General features: G+C 37.3%; 1 protein-coding gene across 8 annotated transcripts in view; it reads right to left on the reverse strand.

Moving 5' to 3' along the window:
- Nucleotides 1–5,869: 5,869 nt before the first annotated feature.
- Nucleotides 5,870–18,506, reverse strand: part of PTPN4 (protein tyrosine phosphatase non-receptor type 4) — a 116,030-nt gene continuing 103,393 nt past the window's right edge. For 5 of the 8 annotated variants that reach the window (XM_075711703.1, XM_075711700.1, XM_075711702.1 and 2 more), the window contains 5 exons: nt 18,044–18,190; nt 15,580–15,708; nt 11,854–12,002; nt 8,512–8,647; nt 5,870–5,976 (listed from right to left, as the gene is read on the reverse strand). In XM_075711703.1, the coding sequence (XP_075567818.1) occupies nt 5,890–5,976; nt 8,512–8,647; nt 11,854–12,002; nt 15,580–15,708; nt 18,044–18,190 (648 nt within the window). In that variant the 3' untranslated portion in view covers nt 5,870–5,889. Of the gene's footprint in view, nt 5,977–8,511; nt 8,648–11,853; nt 12,003–15,579; nt 15,736–16,318; nt 16,438–18,043; nt 18,191–18,506 lie in introns of those variants that run through there. The other 3 variants (XR_012831084.1, XR_012831085.1, XM_075711705.1) reach the window with 3 other exon arrangements.

Here is an 18,506-nt window from a genome sequence, read left to right on the forward strand (position 1 = left end):
TTAATTACCAGAAGCAACTAGCAAAAAATATTGCCACCATCTGATTGTTAATAATGACCTAAATAATATTCTTCCCTTTGTATTTACACATAGTATAGCACCTGTTACAGAAAAAAGAAACCCAAACCTTACACAAACAGTCCTGCCAAATTAAAATGGGATCACTGGTAAACAAACCAAATCAAATGGAAAACAAATCTGGATACACTGGATAAAATAAAACCTTAGTTTTCTTACCTTAATTTTCCTCTAAGATTATTATGGGTCGTTACCGTGGCGCCCCAATATATTGAGATAATTGCACTGGATCATTTATAGTCTACTCTTTGTGGATATATTCTAGTTAAAGAAAACAACAGCTTAATGTAAACTGTTTAACCCTTTCACTCATGTTTTAGGCCCCTGGCCTAGGAGTAAAAGGGTGACAACTTCTTTAAACTTTGTTGTGCATTATCTTTAGTTATCAAAATTCAAATAAGTTAAGTAAAAAAAAATACTGATTTCCAGGTAATTGATCTAATGTTAAAAATAACGCTTAGCAGAAACATTTACAGTAAACATACCTAATTTGCAGCTAGCTGAGAGAGATCACAGAGATAAATTTACAAGTACCCTGTAGTTGCTATCTGCACCCTTTTTTTTTTTTTTTTTTTTTTTTTTACAAATGCAAGCTTTATATTCTTTTTAAGACAGGAAAATTGAGATGATAGAATTATGAATATCTTATTAATATCTATTTTCTGAAAGTCCCTCAGAAACACGTGAATAATAAACCAGAAATGGTTGGAACAATAGAAAGCATTTGTACCAGGGTGTAATCCAAATCATCTCTGTACAGAAACACATTAAGCATCTCTCTCCAAACCCAATTTATTTTGTCCAATAGTTCAGTCAGTAGTAAGCATGAGATAAAGTGCTACTATTCAAACATCAAAACACTTTGAAAAAAAATTACCCTTTAAAATGTGTAAGCTTGCTAAATATGAAATAACACAACCAGTCAGCCAGTCAGTGAAACCACAGTTCATGCCATAGCAGACAAGAATGATAGATATTTTAGTGGCAACTTTTTTTTTTTTTTTTTTTTAAGTGAGGATACTGGTTCAAAGAAATCAAAAAGTCCAATTTTTTTTAAAGTCCAATTTTTTAAAGTCCAATTTTTTAGAAAGTCCTATTTAAAATTTCAGCATTTTTAAAAAAAGTGACTGATCTCAAATTTTTACTATTGAGCTCTCTATGAGCAAAACATGCCAAAGCCAATAGCCAGAGCTTACAGCTTATGCACCAGTTAAAAACTTGTAGCTGGAGAAGCCCTATGGACTGAAAAGATGCACACTCATGGCAGCAACCAGCACAGAGGTAAAATCCAGTGATAACAAACTGGCCTCCTTTGCAGACTGCTAAACCAAAAAAACCCACCCAACCAAAACAAACCAGTTTCAATTTATAACTGCAGTGGGATAATAGAGACTCAACAGAACAGTTATACTGAAACAAACCATTTTCCCCTTGTAACAGCTTCCCAATCACCACTAATTATAATCCCCGCAATTTCATGCAAGATCCACGTCTAATCAATGAATATGTTTTTACCAGATTTTGATACTGGATTCTAGCACTAAAAGTAGAAATGGAAAAAGAGCTTTTCCAGTCTCAAGACAAAAGGTGGGTACATAAATTAGGAAATACATCCAGCCAGCTGGGGACCTGAGATGTGAGCTACAAAAAGACTACAAGTGACATTACAGGGCACCATTCCTGGACTTTGTGGAAGTCCAAGTATGCAAAATTTTAATTTGGACCATAACCCAATCCTCCTTTTATCCTCAGGGCTGAGGGTCTTGAAGATTGCCTGCATAGTGGCTCTACAGTCAAAACTACAGCATACGTATTGGACAAGCTGCTTTCGCTTGGTGGATCTGTAGACTTTTTCATGCTCATGCCAATTCCCTGAGCCATCAAACATCGCCCACACACCTGCACACACACTGCAGAAGCATAAAAATATCACGTAACTCAGCTCCACAGCATACCTGGAGCTCCAGCATCTCTATGCCAGACCTTCCCTGCTTGCCGTCTCCCTGGGCAGTGCAACTGCAGCAGGTCTGCTGCATTTTGGCCCTTCCATGGGTACCACGGAGCTTTTTGGAAGGTCTCCATGGAAAGCTGCTGGCTACACGGGTTCCATAACAAACTCCTCATGTTCCTTAATCTCCCAACTGCTTTCTCACCCCTTCTCTAATAGATGGTGTGCCAGACTGTAATCAGATATTCTAGAAGAAGTGTTACAGCTTTATCTATATGGGACATAAGCGTTCAAGATTTAACAGAAAAAAGTGGAAGAAATGTCAGCTAGCATTAAATGTAGTGAGAAAAAAAAAAAATCAGGCTTTCTCTTTTTCATAACTGGGAGAGAACATATAAAAATAAAATGCATAAAAGCACTATTTTACTGCTTAAGACTTGCAAGTTATTTAAAATACCAAATGCTGCCAAATTCAGGATAAATTAATTCTTCAGCTCTCAGTTATCCGGTATATCTCCGGCAGTATTTCTTAACGTGGATTGGCTGACAATCTGTAGGTGGTTTACTAAACAATACCTGCATTTTATTTCATATTTAGCAAAAATAAAAAATGCCCCCAAAACACTCAAAGCCCCTGCTAGAGCCCCATGTCTTCCCACTAAAAAAAGCCCTCAGATCCACTTTAAACAAGAGATGGTAGTGGTAGTTTTCAATCGAACCTAAAAGGAAACCAAAAGTCTTAACATTATACATTGGCACAAAATTGTCATTATATTGCTCTTATTTACAATGAAAACTTTTTTTTTTAAAACTGGATTTGTGTCCTGGAAGTGTTACAAACATACTCTTTCCCACACCCACCCAACATTTTTCCTAATCAAATGGTATGAAAATAATTATTCATAAAATCCAACAGTCATAACACCAATCACGTATAGGTCTATAGGTCAGTATGTCTGAAAGATACATTCATGTTTTGTACAGCATGAAACATACAAAGACTTCTTTAAAAAACTCTTCAGGATGATACAGATCTTCATAACCCAAAGTAAAATATTTAGCAGTTTTGCTTTTTTTTTGGCCATATAAAAATATTTTAAAGGCCATTTATACCACAACAGGTAGAAACATTTGAATGAATGATTTATGGTGCAGAAAGGCTTCAATGCTGTTCCCTTTCCCAGTCAGTTTTTGGTTACTACTATCCTGGCTTTGGAGAAGCCAAAAAGCCACTGAGTTGCTGATGGCCAATTATCTAAGAATAGTTACTTTGTTCCAAGTTTTTTCCCAGTGCAACTAGTTAATACAAATCAGCTTACGTCAGCGCAGAGGAAGATGTTGAAGAGACTTATTATTTTTGCCTGTGTTTGTAATCAAAACATTAGTGACAGACGACCAATAAATATCCCACACTTAATTGTGGTATAAATGGGTCTTTTCAATTCAAACTGCTTTGGCAACTTTACATAAGAATATTTAAATATGTGACATACCAATGCTATATAATGTTGCTATAAACTCCATTTCTGATTTCCCTCAGAAAGAAAGGGCAAATACTATTTTCATTTACAACCTGACTATGAAGAAAAGTTATTTCAATGTAATGGATGAATTATTTTAATTTTTAGACATTAAGTGCCGAGTGTAAAATAACCTTCCAACTAGCCAGCCTCTCAGCTAATAATCTTGTCACATGGAAGTTAAAGCTTACATTTTCCTAAAGAAGAATTTTCTTTTGTTGTGAATGGCTTAACATAAAACTGAGATTAAAGCTACCTTATTACTCTTTTTCAGTTTATCAGATCCAGAGATTCTTGTAAGATTCATTTTTCACTGAGGGATAATACTGACTTAAGCATCAAATCTAGAAATATAAGTAACAGGGCCACAGGCCACCTAATATTATTTTGTTTTCTAAAAATATTTAAACTCTATCTTCCATTTGGCATTATGGTTCACATTTATTACTAAGTCATAAGCCAGGATTTCACTTTGCCTGAATCCCTTTTCACTTAATAATTCATAGCTGATCTCTTTCAAATGTCCATAGAACACAGTATATTATATAATATAATTCTTCAATAGTTAAAAATTATTTAGCGTAGAACTTTCCATTTTATTTCTATGCTCTATATAGCTACAACAAAATTTACTGGATAAACATTTTCAGGAAACCAATACAATAAATTAAAACCTTTAAATAGAGGGCACAGAGTTACGTTGTCACAGGGCAGTCAAAGAAGTGACTGATTTTTTTTCTTACAGTATATTAGACTGGATACCTTGCTTCTGACTTGGTTTCTCCTATACTGGAAAAATATTAAAAACCTGGGACATTTATGTATCTTTAGAATGAGCTCAGATACTGTATCAGACAGACATTTCTTACAAATCTTCTACCTACTTAAATAAGAAGCAACCCATACCAACTGGAACAATTTTGCACAAGCATAAGAGAAGGTGACCAGGGTCATTATGGAATTAAAATAAAGTTCTGGGACAACTTCATAGTGTTCTCCACCCCCCCTCCCCCCCCCCCCCCCCCCCCCCCCCCAAAAAAGGCAGACCTGTACGAACATGGCTTGAAATCAACTATGAAGACTTAAAAAGTAATTGGTTAGCAGATAATGGAATTAAATCACATCTGATTGTAAGTTCAACTTAATTATCAGTGCCATTAAAGAGTTATGTTCTAATTGAGTAAGACAGCTATTGTCAATAAAAGGCTAAAACAAAGTATCAGCTTCTAATGACCTACCAGCATTTCATAGTAAGTTGCTAGCAAGTTACTAGTTGGAAGGAATGAAGGAATGTGTCAGATTTTTCACATAATTACAACACAGCAGCATACAATGCTCATTCATTAACTTGGCAGAGGTGCTTTTGCTACTGAGAGTAGCACACAGGTACTTGTATAAGGGAAGAGGGAATGGTATTTCCATGACCCCTTGCGGTAACACATTCCAAGCACCAAGGGCCATTTTTAAAATCTGAACCCATTAAGATAAATATGACAGGACAATACCACCCCCACAGAATCATGAGTGCCTTTCACTGGATGTACGCTGTAAGTCTCAAGGCACTTAAGGGGTTAAGACATAATGCATGCACTAGTTCCCATCACGTAATCTTAAGTCACACGAATCAGAATACACCAGTGTATGACACACAAGCTGTGTCACAGAAATGCTGTTTATTTTTTTTTTTTATTATTTTTATTTTTATTATTTTGTACAAGATGCTGGTAAGTGGGCATTATGCAGCTACTGCTGGGTTAACACAGACGCCAGCTTTCCTCTAACAACCAGCTGGTCTCTCGTAAGGGTGTGGGACAAAGTGTGCTGCATCAGTAGGCAGTGTGTATCTATCTAGTATTGGCAATATTGCTAATGTTGTAAAAAACAAAACAGTGAGAGTCTGTACATAGTAAATAAACCTAGCACTGGAAAAAGACCATGGCTTAGTGTATTTTTTCATTTGTTTTTCATTTTAAGAGACATGGGTGTAAAACGGAGTGAAATAATTCCAAGCCTTGTTTGTAGCAATTCAACCAGAAGCGCAGTATATGGCACTACAATGAAATATCGTAGATTACCCTGAACACAATTAGTTCTTTCAGTTTATTGTTTGTTCGGAGCAAAGCACAAAAATAAAGTCTTCAAACAGATGAAGGTTAGAAGAGTTTCAGAGACTGATTTTGTTTCAACGTAAAGTGCAACAGTGCTGAAGTTTTCAAAGTCCTTTGTCAATTCTTTGCTGTACTTCACTATCATTTCCTGCAAGCAGTAATATGGCACAAAGAATGCTGCCAGTTCATTATAGAGGACAGGATTCCTCAATTGATTTTTTTTTTTTTTTGCTCTTTACTTATGCAGTGACGCTTGTAAAGGTTTAATAAATCCTTCTTCATACACCTTCAAAATAGCTTCACATACAAATCTGTATTGACTCTGAAAAGGAAAGCAGATTCAGTACATTGAAAAGAAACATAATTGAACTATGTCATTTGGAAGCAGAAAAGGCCTCTAAGATTTCCTCATCCCATTCTCTCGACAGACCAAGAACTGTGCTTCAAAGTTAGTTTAGGAAACAAAACCAACAGGAACTTTATATTAGAACATCTTGTTTCTCAACAGAAGAATGGGATGAATGGCACTTTGAAATATACACCAAAAGTCACACCCACAAAACCAGGACTCTTATTACAACATTGCATATTTAGTAATTTTCTGCTCGTCATTTCATTGCTGAAGTTTCACTGACCTGAGGTTTCCATGCACTTGGATTTAAAAGCTATAGTTTCAAAGCACTTTTTCATACTTACGTTAATTCTGGCATGTTACTGGCACCTCCCTCTCGGAATTTGATAAAAAAGAAAATTGTTTCATGTTTTAAAAAGCCAGAACTTCAGTTGCTTAACATTATATAATGTCTAACTCTGTAATGTATTCAAGTCTAGCCCCTGCATACAGAGAGGCCACTAATATTTTGTTTTAAACAAATAACAGTCAAAAAACCCAACAGCAATCGACTTAGAATATAATAAAATAAAATGAAATAAAAGCAATGTTTTGTAAAGCACCACAACTAACACCGAATACTGCATAATGGCGTATATGCTGGTCAGAAAGCCAGCATGCCTGCCTTTTCAGTGTCGTGGAGTATCCCTCGCTATGCAGTAATTAGTGATGTCAGATCCTAAATGGGCACAGTAACATTTTTAGTAATAGAATCACTATTTACTGTATTGCGCACAAATATTAAAATAAATTTATATATATTTTTGTGTAAAATACTTATTTTGCCTCCAGTGCTCCCTGAAGGAGACTCTGTAAATGTTCTTCATATAGCGCACACCGCAGACACCCGCGCATAGGGCCATCTTGTGGACATTGAGTGAATCTTTCAGGATATACAAAATCAGGAAGAGTGTGCCAAGGAGAAACTGTAATAGTTAACGTCAATGAAATCTTAAAAAAACCCCAAAACAAACCACTTCAAGTCTTTTATTATCCCTTCTCCCTCTGATGCAGTAAACACCTGCGTTTCACTGAAGGTTGAAAATTCTGGTTTCTCTAAGAAAAGTAAGACCAGAAGATATTCAGCACATTGTGGAAAAAAAAGTTAAAACCCTTACCACTGCACCTCCTACCTTTACTAATAAAACTCTCTTCCTCTCTATGTACGCTAGAGAGATATGCTATTCATGCTGTATAGTCATCACAAACAGCAAGAACCATCCTTTATTATTTTTCATCATTTTCCTCATCCTTCCTGTGCTGGCTGAGTAATACAGCTTTTTTTAGTGGAACATGAATACTAGACAGCAGCACCAAATGACAGACGACCTAGAAATGGAGGCCCATATATACTTTTTGTCAGTCTGAATACTCTCTGAAGAACACAAAAGGTTTATTCCAATTTGATTAGCGGCACAGCAGCAGGTACGTTAAAATTACTACAATGAGTAACTACCTTCAGGTAATTGTGGGAGAGATTTGATATGGGATCTCCTTTGACATGATTCTCCTTCAAAATACTTTCTCTTTAAGCGCTATACACTACAAGTGAAACTATACAACTGATTACTGATTCAAAAAATAAAAAACGTGGAACTGGTCAAAGCTTGGAACAACCAAGAGTCCAAGCTTTTTTTTTTTTTTTTTCTTCTGACCCTTTTTAGATATTTTCTAAAAATGTAAACACAAACTGCTCTCAGAGATATGCAACACCTGACTGATACAAAGTTTCCAAATCTGTTCTAAAACTTCCACAATTCTGAAACATAATACATTAAAACAATGTCGCAATTATCTGAAAAACCCCGAAGATTATCGATCCAGGAAAAATTCTAGCATCTTAAGATACATCAAATGTGAAGAGGGCACCAAAAGAATCCTGGTAACAAGTTACTTCTTGTAGACTAAATACACTTAAAATTACTTTGATATATCTCACATCAGATTTAATTAGAGTGATTTAAAAAAAAAAAATCTGTTCTCTGATTATTTCCCTTTCACTGAGTCACTACAGGGCAGAAGTTAAGGCTTCTTTTCATTATAGCTAAGGCAACATAAAATCACTGAATTGCATCACTGAAGGTTTTTCTTGCATGTCTTGGATCTTTCTGTGTTTACCTTTTATACTACTCCCATTCTTAACACCCGGAATTAGGCTCCTGTCTTTCTGCACTGAGTAATTTTTACACTACTGAAAATTGGCCCTTTTTGACATGAATTGCCAGGTATCCCTGAAACAGCTGCTGCTGTTTTTAAGTTTTCTTCGTAGAAATTTAAAGAACTGCTCCTTTCCAGTAGCCTTAGCAATTTATTCCTGCCTGGAGCCAAGGCTACAGCTACACTGGGTAAAGGTGACCTCTTTGCAATATGTTCAACAGCAAGTATATTAAAAAATCCATCTATTGATATAACTAGGTAATAGGAAATTATTCTTCTGCAACACAGAACAGCAAGTATGATACTCACAGGTGTTTGGATCATCATGGCTCTTTGATCTCTCATGGTTCTTACAATATCTAATGGATAAACAGGCTGATTGCACTCAATGAGACACATAGCTGTCTCCATAGTGATAAGAACTCCTGTCCGTCCAATCCCAGCACTGGAAAAAAACAACAAAAAACCCAAAATGGAAAATGAAACAAAGTGTCTGGAATATAGTTCATACTTGAAGACCTTCCTTCTCACGGATTCTCACGATTGATAGTTATGATTCCTATACTGTTAGGGCAGGGGCTAGACAGATTGTGTCTGTGTCACTGGAAGCCTCCATCCTGCCTGAAGAGAGCAAAAAACAATCAGTGCAGAATTGTCAGTCCTTTGAAGAGGGACTCTCAACCCAGCCATTCACTTGAGCAGAATTTACAAACAGATTTTTATTCAGATCATATTATAAACCATACTAATATCCAGACAATAACAATACACCGAGATACCTAGCATACACTGTGCACTTTGTGTTAATTTGACCATTACTGGAATAACCATTACTGGAAAATGATAAAATGATAAAACCATGTTCATGTTCTTGAAGTGATCCATACCTTCCTATTTCAGAGTAAGGAATAGAACAATTACTAGAAACCTTTCGAGGATGACAATAATGATCATTTTCTTAGTATTAAAAAGTACAAGAGAGGCCGAACTTGTGTAGATTGAAAAGGAATACGTAATAGTAATCCCTACGTAATAGCAATCCCTTTCAAGACAAGGAAGAACCATAACGTATACATCTTGGAATGGCAAAATTGTTAAGAGAGCTTACATGAATCATCTTTAGCTTAAGAATAAAACAATTCTATAAGATTTATCTGCATTGTTTTATGTATACATACACTTTTCCACAAGTAGTAGTCCTCAAAGATTGTATATTTCATAATAATTAGTTTAGATAATTAGGTAATCAGTTTCAAATTCAAATTTTTCATATTCAAGAGAATTATGTTGCACTTTTGAAATAGAAAATCAATGTTTCTCCATATTTGAATACAGGACCAAACCCATATTTTCAAATCCGAGCATTATCTCAACTCATACAACTAGTATTTCAGTCAATAAATGAAAGTGTTTGCTTCTAAATTAGTTAATATAATATTATTAGTTAATATAATTAGTTAATATAATAGCAAACTTGGAAATGTAATTGTTCTGATTTTGAAGCATAAGTTCAAATTAAGTCTGGTCACACTACTACTTTAAGTCTTTGCCCAGAAGGTGGCATTAAAGCTACTATACATTTCAGTGAGGCAATGAGAATTTTATGACAAGATGTAAATGTGCTGGTTATATAGCATTTTATATTGCTAGAATTTATACATACAGAATTTATATGCAGAATGCTTTATCAAATCCAATCAGGAACAGTATCTGTCAAAGAACCTAATGACTCACTTTACAACTTCAAAAGATTAAGAGAAGGGCAACAACAACAATGGAAAGTGTGACAGTTTCCATATGATAAATATCAGGTAGGCTGGGACTGTTCAGCTTGGAAAAGAAATCATTGACTGATGGAGGGGAACACTGAGAACGGGACATGAACCTCCTGAAGGGCACGGACAAGATGGGTGGCTCACCATCTCATGTAGAACAAGAATTAGAAACTGTTCAACTAAACTAGTAGGAGCCTTGTAAAAATAAAAACACGTGAACACAAGCTTGGAAACCAGTGTTTTAAGTAGTTCAACATAACAAAAGCCTTCCCAATTTCTTAAGGTTCTTGTTGCTTTACAATGTCTCTGTTTTTTTCGTTTTGTTTTTAAACTACTATTGTACAAAATAAAAGTTTGCTCTACTAGCTACTTGAATTCCCTACACTAAACCTGGTGGCTTAGTTCTGAAAACAAATTTCATCATTTTGTTGCACTAATGCCTTGTCCTATTATACTGAACAGACTTTAAAAGTAGCGTGCGCACACCATAAGGTGGAACCCCTGGGCTACTTCAGCTTGACTCACTAGTGGAATTTGGTTATAATTCCCAACAGCCACCAAGTTAGGCCAATTAAGTAAACTATGTTGAACCGTGATATTCTCTCTCTTTTCTTCTGTGAATCATAAAACTGTTATAAATGTTGGCATTGAAATTATCAGCATGGAGCTGAATCGATGCCTCACCGAGATGAATGAAACTGTTCATACTCTCCAAAGTTGTTGTTCCACTGCCTCTGCAGACCTGCACACTTTATATTGTAGAAGTTGTATTTGGCTGATATTTTCACTATTTGTTCACAACCATATCAAACAAAAGCGTGTCAGTAATGGAAGTTGAAGAACAATATCATTTAAGACAGTGGCATTCTGGTACTGGTTTCCCTAGTTAATAGGATTCACCCTGGCCAGCATAATGCAGAAGAGAGAGCAAACCCAATTGAATACAATTTCTGATACACAAAGCGCTACAAAGAAAATATTTTTTTCTTTCATCTTCTTCAATAAATGTCTAGTTTACTTGTAGATTAGGTAGTCTTTAAATTGATTTTATCCCTTAAACCCCTCAGCTTCTCTCTCAAACAGAAATGATGCACACCTGACTCAGGAACACTGACTGTCTAGGGAGTATTCAGGAATTTAGAGGTCAAACTCTATTCACAGAACTGCTCACCAGGAATTGCTATAGCACATGTTAATTTGAAGACATTTGGCATTATGCATTATTATAGTTTACTAATTAGGTATTTTAAAGGATTAAGGTTTTGAAATTTACTATAGGAATGTAGAATGCTATTAAAAACTATTGCACAAGAAAAACAAAAAACATTTCATGTATACATAAAAATCTGAGTAACAGTTATTTTAATTCATGACAAAAGTAAGTTGTTGAGAAAAATGTGTCATCTTAACGTATATTTCAAAATATCATGTAGCCTAAGACTGCAAACTTGAGCAAAAGTGTCTTTTATTTGATCATTGCATATACCACCCACATTTCCTGCTATGGATTATTTCTACAGCTATGCTGGAGTTTCACAGAACAGTCACCATGAGGAAAAGGTTCTTAAGTATCTTTTGCCATTTTCCTGAATTATTATATAGACTGTTAGCACAAGCATTTAAACTGTAAACAAAACAAAAAACCCAAAACCAACAAAATCCCTACACAGATCAATGCATGTAGATACTCACAATTTTGCTTACTGAAACACGATTACCATTTTAAGTAATTGTCCAATTTAAACATTGAGTTCTCCAGTCATCCCCAAAGCAGATTTAATTAAATGTTTATTTCAACAACAAAGCACAGAAAAGCTATTTGATGATAAATAAGTTCAGTTTGATGATTTAATAAAGTTGGAAAAAAAATGGATACCTGCAATGTACAACAACAGGTTCTTCTCTGCCAGCCCTCTTCTTTCGCACAAGACACACAAAATCTAGGAAATCGCTGGAATCATCAGGAACCCCATGATCAGGCCATGCTATATACTGGATTTGGGTTAGTTGGCGGCTTTCCTCTTTCTGATCAGAAACATGAAGTTTATTCAAAGATAATTCAGGTCTCATTAAAAACAAAAACAACCCAAAAAACACAAGCCAAAAATAATAATAAAACCACCCCAATGGTACATTTACAGCAACTTGTACCCGTAATAAACTTTTACCCTGGCTTCAGGCAACTAGCAGCACTTGATTAGTGTTAATCATTGTTCATCCTGGATTTTACAATTTTTAAGTAAAAAAAAAGTAAAGGCAATTCACAAATGTTTACATCTTCAGCAGGTTAAAAAAATTACACACCATGTAATAGCAAAGCAGTTCAAGGATACCAATGATCTATCTGAACACTAGATGTACCAAGAAGGTGGTAAATTTTTAGCAAAACAAGTTTAACAGAAAGAGGTACTATCTTACTAGATCAAATGACAGAACTGGGTTAGGCAGGGGAGAGGTAGGACTTTCAGACATAAAAGCTTTTCTTCAGACCCTGTGTGAACAGCAGCACTGTTTTGGCTTTATCTGCACCTCTTAATTTTATCCGGCGTACTATACATAAGATGCAGAATGACTTTGTTTTCCACTCCCTCCTGTTCCTTGCTCTAGTATCACAAACATAATCTGCCTCTGGTTAGTGGAGGGGACAGGCTGTACAATCAGTGTAAAAGCAGCATTTCAAAGAACAGGAATTACTGCACTTGAAATAACCTTTAGGCATGGAATCATTTACAGAGGTTCCACTGCTGATAACAAATAACCAATTGTCTCAACAGGACACAGGGAAGGAATTTTAACTGCAAATTGACTAAAAGGTAGCTCTATAAAACTGGCATCTCATCTAGTAACCCAAGCAGTGAGAAATGAGCATGTGAACTAAATTCTAGATACTCGTTTCCAAACATTTCTGAGATTGAAATGCTAGCTGAGGACGCTCTGAAAACTACACATGCCCTGAAAAATGATACAATGCACATTCAAGAAAGACCTCGTTTAAATGTAGTCACCAATCCCAATTCATCTTTCTCTGAGCAGGATTTATCTTCCACCTACTTGCACATATTCTCCAAGATGAAATTATTAAGAACTGTTTGTCTCTATGAAGACGGAGTTTTCAGTTGCAATAATGAAATATCTGTAGTGTCTCATGTTTTGAAAACATCAAGGGAATAACAAGTTTCTCAACTTCTTTAATTACTCTTTTTCTTTGGCCAGTGCATGAAAGACACCAGTAAAGACTTTTAAGACAAATAATACATCTTTCATGTGATTTAAAACCAATTAATATGATTACGGAAACTGAATCCTTGTGATATTTTGCTAGTGAAAGGTTTGTTATCATTCCAAGAGCAGAATTTATACTGGGCAAGTGGAATCATAGAATGCTTTGGATTGGAACGGACCTTTAGAGGTCATCTAGCCCAACCCCCCTGCAGGGAGCAGGGACAGCTTTAACCAGATCAGGGTGCTCAGAGCCCCAGCCAACCTGACCTGGAATGTTGCCAGGGATGGGGCCTCCACTACCTCTCTGGGCAACCTGTGCCAGTGCTTCACCACCCTCAGTGTAAAAAATTTCTTCCTTATATCTAGTCTAAATCTGTTCTTCTTTAGTTTAAATCCATTACTCCTTGTCCTGTCACAACAGGCCTTGCGAAAAAGATTGTCACCATCCTTCCTATAGGCCCCCTTTAAGTACTGAAAGGCCTCAATAAGGTCTCCCCGCAGCCTTCTCTTCTCCAGGCTGAACAATCCCAACTCCCTCAGCCTGGCCTCACAGGAGAGGTGCTCCAGCCCTCGGATCATTTTGGTGGCCTCCTCTGAACCCGCTTCAACAGTTCCATGTCCTTCTTGTGCTGAGGGCCCCAGAGCTGGACGCAGCACTCCAGGTGGGGTCTCACCAGAGCAGAGTAGAGGGGCAGAATCCCCTCCCTCGACCTGCTGGCCACCCTGCTTTTGATGCAGCCCAGGATACGGTTGGCTTTCTGGGCTGCAAGACCACATTGTTGGCTCATGTCCAGCTTTTCATCCCCCAGTACCCCCAAGTCCCTCTCCGCAGGGCTGCTCTCAATCCCTTCATCCCCCAGCCTGTATTGATATTGGGGGTTGCCCCATCCCAGGTGCAGGACCTTGCACTTGGCCTTGTTGAACCTCATGAGGTTCACACAGGCCCACCTCTCCAGCTTGTCCAGGTCCCTTTGGATGATATCTCATCCTTCTGGCGTGTCAACTGCACCACTCAGCTTGGTGTCATCTGCAAACTTGCTGAGAGTGCACTCAATCCCACTATGTCATTGATGAAGATATTAAACAGCACTGGTCCCAGTACGGACCCCTGAGGGACCCCACTTGTCACCAGTCTCCATTTGTACTTCGAGCCGTTGACCACTACCCTCTGGATGCGACCATCCAACCAATTCCTTATCCACCAAACAGTCCACCCATCAAATCCATATCTCCCCAATTTAGAGAGAAGGATGTTGTGGGGGACTGTGTCAAGGCTTTACAGAATTCCAGATAGATGACGTCTGTTGCTTTTCCCTTGTCCACTGATGTAGTCCCTCCTTCATAGAAAGCCACTGGCTTGGTCAGGCAGGCCTTGCCCTTGCTGAATCCATGCTGGCTGTCTTGAATCACCTCCCTGTCCTCCATGTGCTTGAGCATATCTTCTAGGAGGATCTGTTCCATGATCTTCCCAGGCACAGAGGTGAGGCTGACAGGTGGGTAGTTCCCAGGGTCCTCCTTTCTTCCCTTTTTAAAAATGGGCACGACATTCCCCTTCCTCCATTCACCAGGGACTTCACCTGACTGCCATGACTTTTCAAATATCATGGAGAGTGGCTTGGCAACGACTTCAGCCAATTCCCTCAGGACTCTGGGATGCATCTCATCAGGTCCCACAGACTTGTGTACATTCAGGCTCCTCAGGTGGTCTCGAACCTGATCTTCCCTTACCGTGGGAGGGGCTTTACCTCCCGGGTCCCCATCTTGTGGTCCATCGACTCGGGAGGGGTGAGGAGAGAGGCTGCCAGTGAAGACTGAGGCAAAGAAGTTGCTGAGTACCTCCGCCTTCTCCTCATCTGCTGATACTAGGTCACCATTCTTGTTCATTGCGGGGGTACGCTTTCCTTAACCTTCCTTTTCTGGTTGACATACCTGTAGAAGCCCTTCTTGTTATTCTTTACATCCCTTGCCAAATTCAACTCCAGCCATGCCCTGGCCTTCCTGACCCCTTCCCTACATGACCAGGCAGCTGGCCTGTACTCTTCCCAGGACACCTGTCCCTGCTTCCACTGCCTGTGCAGTTCCCTCTTGCTCTTTAGTTTGACCAGCAGGTCTCGACTCAGCCATGCTGGTCTGTTCCCTTTCCTGCCTGATTTCTTACACTTGGGGACTGAGAGCTCTTGCACTCTATGGAAGGTGTCCTTAAAGATCTGCCAGCTCTGTACATGGCAATATGAGTAGTTTTCTAAGGGGTTCTAGAAATAAACATTTCTATTTATGTGGATATGCCACCAAGTTGAAAAGAAAGCCTGATTAAGTAAGTTTTATCTAGTCTGTGAGGATTCCACAGATTAATACGTAAAAATATATATTATGATTTTACCTCCAGATTAGTCAATGTCATTTCTCGAAAGACATAAGCAGGATTTCCTTCTTCTGAATGGCAGGTAATCTGGAAATTCCCATATGATGAGCTTCCCGATGGCTCTGGCCAGTACTGATGGCATTTAACCTAAGGTCAACACATTTTTAAAGATGCCTGTGTTTAAATTCACAGAGTATTATTTTCATTCTCTCTAGTTCCTTATACCTTTGTTCATTAAGGACTGTTTTGATCATTTTGTAATCACTATTAATTTACTTACCAAAGAGACTGTGTTACTTAATTATTGTTTATAAAACAAGGTATCGCAGAGATTTCCTGGTTCTGTTTTCAAGAGGACACATGCACCAGCTCTTACGGTTAGTTTAACTGAAGATGGATGACTTACACTTTTTTTAAAAATTGTCATGAAAGTTAATGTGTAACTATTCCACCTTAACACTTGAGTGACAAAGATGCTGCTTTATAAACATTTCTGACCTCCAAAATCCTAATCTAATCTTCTCAAAGCACATTTATATGGGAAAAGAACAAATTAAAAAAAAGGCGATAAGCAACAAAAAAAGTCGCTAAACTAATGCAGAAATTAGGGGGATGCAGATGGTGGACTTCAAAGACCCTTGATCAAGTAATCAAATGTGAATGAAAACTTGAAACACTAAGATTTCAGATATATGGCTTAAACGCCTAATTACAGAGGTCATTTCAGCTCAAGTGTACTTCTGTTTTTCCAACCCACCTGGCGATTTTTTAAGAGCAGCCAGATTTGCAGACTTCCTGCTCCACTGAGACAACCCGGCATGCAGTGGGATAGTGATGTCAGTAGCCTCATGTTCAGCTTTAGAGCAGGGAGTCTGCCTATGGGTATAAGACAGATAAGTCCTTTTATTTCATTATTAAGCAGCTCTCCAAAGAACTCCACAATTATCATTATTGAAGGGGTGAGGGAACCTCAGAGAACTGCAACTGCAAGTCTGTTCTTAGCAGATCTGCAAAGAAAACTCATATTAAAAGGGCACTTGTACTGAAATTCCCTCTAATCATGTTTATTTGGGAGCAGGCAGTATCATGCTAACATTGAGTCACTGAAAAATGGTTTAAAAATGCTGCAACACCCCTTCAGTTATTTTAATTATATTTAGAGGCTTGACCTCCCAGCAAATATATGGTTATTAAAAAGTTAGAATATATACAGCAGCTGAACTATAGTCTGAGTTGATCAGAACACCCACAATCTACAATAAATCCATCTTCAAAAGGAATCCTCAATGTGGAGAAATTCCACTAAACTATAATTCCAGACTGTCATTTCTGTCCACACACTCAGCCAGCCAGTGCTACTGTGAGTGCTCCAGACTATAAACTCAATAACTCTGTAATTACACTGTATGACCAGATTTGATTTTTTGCCTGTCTCCACAACAGACAAAGCTGCATAATAAACAAAGCTATTGAGAAACTACAGCTTAAAAAAAAAAAAAAAAAAAAAAAGGAAAAATACACCACACAAAACCAAACCCAAACAAACCACAAAATACACCCAAGGCCTTTTACAGCACCATACACAATTATGTTTAGTAATTTATAACGCTAATTACTTTATTACTAGTACTGTATTTTTACACATTTTTAAATGGAAATGACAATGATTTTTTTTCATATGATTAAACAAATGTTTATAGCCACAGAAGAATGTTTTATGAAAAATTTTAGATTTCAAGCTTATGAAGGATTCTCTTAAAGACAGCCGTTCAGGCATGGGATCTTAACACTACAAAGCTGTGTTAGGCTGCCTTAAAAAATTAATCTCTACATATCAAAGAACTAATCTACAAAAACTGATGAAAACTCTTGGAGCTCCTTTATTTGAAGTTTAGAGAAAAAAATCCTATGAAGGTAAATTCTAGTTGCTTTTTACTTTACAATAAAGAATCAAAGAAGCCTAAAAATATTTTAAGAAATACATGAAGACTCCAATGTATTTCAGAACTGAATGAAGTGTAAATATTAGCTATGTTAACAGTATTTGAAGGTTTCAAATATAAGAGTCATCACTGCAACAGTACTAGGAATGCACTGCTCTTATGAAAAAAGTCACAGATTTGTAGAATAGTTGGGGTTGGAAGGGACCTTTAAAGGTCATCTAGCCCAACCCCCTGCAGTGAGCAGGGACATCTTCAGCTAGATCAGGTTGCTCAGAGCCCTGTCCAACCTGACCTTGAATGTTGCCAGGGATGCGGCATCTACCACCAATCCGGGCAACCTGTTCCAGTGCTTCACCACCCTCATCATAAAAAATTTCTTCCTTATATCTAATCTGAATTTACCCTCTTTTAGTTTAAAACCATTATCCCTTGCCATATGATATGTCATAACAGTATATTCCTCTAATCTTTTAAAGGCTAATCACCAACAGATTTTTAGAAGATTATGCAAGTACTATTTAAGGAAATCTTTTACTTACTCTGCCCCGTTCAACTTGAGTCGTTAACATTACAACCATAGATGAGCCTTGTTCCCAAGTCATCTGCCAAAAATCAGGACAAGTGTTCGGTAATGGACCTTGACAAGCAATGTACTGGTTTATTATTGTGGAAGAAGGGATTTCCATCTAAGAGAAGACAAAATCACTACTTTAATTCTTATAGCAAATGTAAGTCAGGCATCAAATACTTAGTGTTTAGTAACTAAGATATTAAAAATGCATCAACTATATTAATTCTCTTTATTAAAATATGGATTGGCACAGATAAAAATTCTTCAAAGTGTTTCACATGCAAAATCATTACAAAGAATCTCAGTACACTTCACATATTAACTGACAGTTACATAGTTGCCATAATCAACATTAATGGTCAAAAAAAGAAATGATAGACCAGTTAGCAAATAATTCAGGTGCAAACATTTCATGCTTTGTGGATTTTTGA

This window comes from Pelecanus crispus, chromosome 5, assembly GCF_030463565.1.
Source record: "Pelecanus crispus isolate bPelCri1 chromosome 5, bPelCri1.pri, whole genome shotgun sequence".
NCBI lineage: Eukaryota > Metazoa > Chordata > Aves > Pelecaniformes > Pelecanidae > Pelecanus > Pelecanus crispus.